This window comes from Melospiza melodia, unplaced genomic scaffold (assembly GCF_035770615.1).
Source record: "Melospiza melodia melodia isolate bMelMel2 unplaced genomic scaffold, bMelMel2.pri scaffold_48, whole genome shotgun sequence".
Taxonomy (NCBI): Eukaryota; Metazoa; Chordata; class Aves; order Passeriformes; family Passerellidae; genus Melospiza; species Melospiza melodia.
In genome coordinates, this window is record NW_026948796.1 from 5,850,193 (window position 1) to 5,852,700 (window position 2,508).

Consider the following 2,508-nt stretch of genomic DNA (forward strand, 5'->3'; position numbering starts at 1 on the left):
TGGATCAGGAATGGGGTAGCCAGCAGGAGCAAGGCAGTGATTCTTCCTCTATGCTCAGCACTGGTTTGGCAGCACCTCAAGGGCTGTGTCCAGTTCTGGGCCTCCTGGAGTGGGCAAGAGGAAGAAATTTGTATCAGGGCAGGCTAAAGAAAGCAAAGGTAAAGGAAAGGAAATGCTTAGGGCTATTTTGGGGTGGCAGCCAGGCAGCCCCGGCTCTGAGCAACAGCGTCTGCAGTGGGACAGGAAACTCCCAGCTGATGGGAACAAGCTTTCTGGCTGACTGCAGAGGCCAGGACAAAATTAAGTGGTTTCCCTGGTGTTCCCCAGCCCATGTTGGCCCCAGGGGCTGATGGCATTTGTGCTCCCTCAGGTTCATGTGCCCACAGAAACAGCATAGGGGTGCTCCCGCCTGCTGTGTGCAATGCAAACAGGCGCTGCTGAGCCAGGGCTGCCATGTCTGTGCCTGCAAGGATGGGGCACCTGTGTGAGCTGGGGGAGAGGCCAGGGCTGCAGAGGGGGGATGTTGTTGGCAGCTCCATGAGGATGCTCTGGGATGCTGCCCTGGTCTGTGCAGAGCTGCAGAGCACTGGGGATGGATTAGCCCCTGCTCTGCTGCTTCTTCCCATCTCCCCCAGGGCCCTTGCAGAGCCCCAGTCATGCTGTTTGTCCCCAGCCCGCCCACAGCCAGCCTGGGGCTGTTCTCGAGGCTTTTCTGTGCTGAGCATTGGCCTGGGTGTGTTCTTGGGAGAGCCTGGGCAAGGAGCCTGGAGCCCCCAGGGCCTGGCCTGAGGCATCAGCGCTGCCCCAGCAGTGCCCATGGACTGTCCCTGCTGCAGCCCCGGCACTGCCACCCCCAGGGCTGTGCCCGGCCCCGAGAGCACTCAGGCCCTGTAGCAACACCAGGGCCACCAGGGCAGCGGGGCAGGGCCACGGCAGCAGCACTGGAAACACCAAGTGCTGCTGCTGCTGGGCACAGCTGCTGGGCCAGCAATGATCTGCCCCCAGCTCTGCACACAGACATTGCTGCTGCAGCTCCAGAGAAGGCAACAAAAGGGCATCTCTGCAGAAAACTCTGCTGGGAGATCCTTCAGTTCCTTAAAGTCACCGAGAGCACAGCCCCTCGTTGACACAGTCTGTGGCCACAGGGAATGTGGAGAGAAACAAAATGAGAAATTGCACAAACAATGACATTTCTTTGTAGATAATATGAAAAACCAAAAAAAGGGATAAAATACTCCAAACCAAATACAACCAAACCAACAAGAAGTATCAAGGATGAGTTTTATTAAAAGTCATTTGCAGAAATTTGCCAGCAGTTTAATGTTTCTGATACCATCCAGTCATCAGTCTCCACACTGCAGCCTTGAGCTCTGCGTTTCTCAGGCTGTAGATGAGGGGGTTCAGGGCTGGAGGCACCATTGAGTACAGAATTGATAGGGCCAGATCCAGGGATGGGGAGAAGATGGAGGGGGACTTCAAGTAGGTAAATATGCCAGTACTGACAAACAGAGAGACTACAGCCAAGTGAGGGAGGCAGGTGGAAAAGGCTTTGTGCCATCCATGCTCAGAAGGGATCCTCAGCACAGCCCTGAAGATCTGCACATAGGAGAAAACAATGTACACAAAACAACCAAAACCTAAACAGGCACTGACAGCAATGAGCCCAAGTTCCCTAATGTAGGAATTTGAGCAGGAGAGCTTGAGGATCTGTGGGATTTCACAGAAGAACTGGCCCAGGGCATTGCCATGGCACAGGGACAGGGAAAATGTATTGGCTGTGTGCATGACATCATTGAGAAAGGCACTGGCCCAGGCAGCTGCTGCCATGTGGGCACAAGCTCTGCTGCCCAGGAGGGTCCCGTAGTGCAGGGGTTTGCAGATGGACACGTAGCGGTCATAGCACATGATGGTCAGGAGGGAAAACTCTGCTGAAATAAAGAAGAGAAAGAAAAAGAGCTGAGCAGTACATCCTGAGTAGGAGATGTCCCTGGTGTCCCAGAGGGAATTGTGCATGGCTTTGGGGACAGTGGTGCAGATGCAGCCCAGGTCGCTGAGGGCCAGGTTGAGCAGGAAGAAGAACATGGGCGTGTGCAGGTGGTGGCCGCAGGCTATGGCGCTGATGACGAGGCCATTGCCCAGGAGGGCAGCCAGGGAGATGCCCAGCAAGAGGCAGAAGTGCAGGAGCTGCAGCTGCCGGGTGTCTGCCAATGCCAGCAGGAGGAAGTACCTGATGGAGCTGCTGTTGGACATTTGACCTGTCTTGGCATCGCAATCTGAAAAGAAATTAATCATAAAATATTTTTGTTTGAGATGACTTTAAATATCCCACCACAGCCTGGGGGCACTTTTCCCCTACTCCCTGCCCAGGGCTCTGCTGCCTGGAGCTGTCCCTGCCAGCAGCTGCTTCCCTGTGACCAGGGATGGGCCCTGCCAGTGCTGCCAGAGCCCAGTCCAACCCAGGGGGCTCAGCTCTGCCCTTCAGACCCCTCCCAACACTGGCACTGCCCA

The 2,508-nt window shown here is 55.6% G+C and overlaps 1 protein-coding gene across 1 annotated transcript; it reads right to left on the minus strand.

Annotated features, from left to right (window-relative positions):
- Window positions 1-1,317: 1,317 nt before the first annotated feature.
- Window positions 1,318-2,250, minus strand: LOC134413735 (olfactory receptor 14A16-like). The gene has a single exon (XM_063147767.1). It carries the CDS (start codon window positions 2,248-2,250, stop codon window positions 1,318-1,320), a length of 933 nt encoding a protein of 310 aa, XP_063003837.1.
- Window positions 2,251-2,508: the final 258 nt, after the last annotated feature.

Bases quoted from the DNA above. Each gene is read 5' to 3' on its own strand.
- LOC134413735 (XM_063147767.1), bottom strand. From the start codon at position 2,250: ATGTCCAACAGCAGCTCCATCAGGTACTTCCTCCTGCTGGCATTGGCA.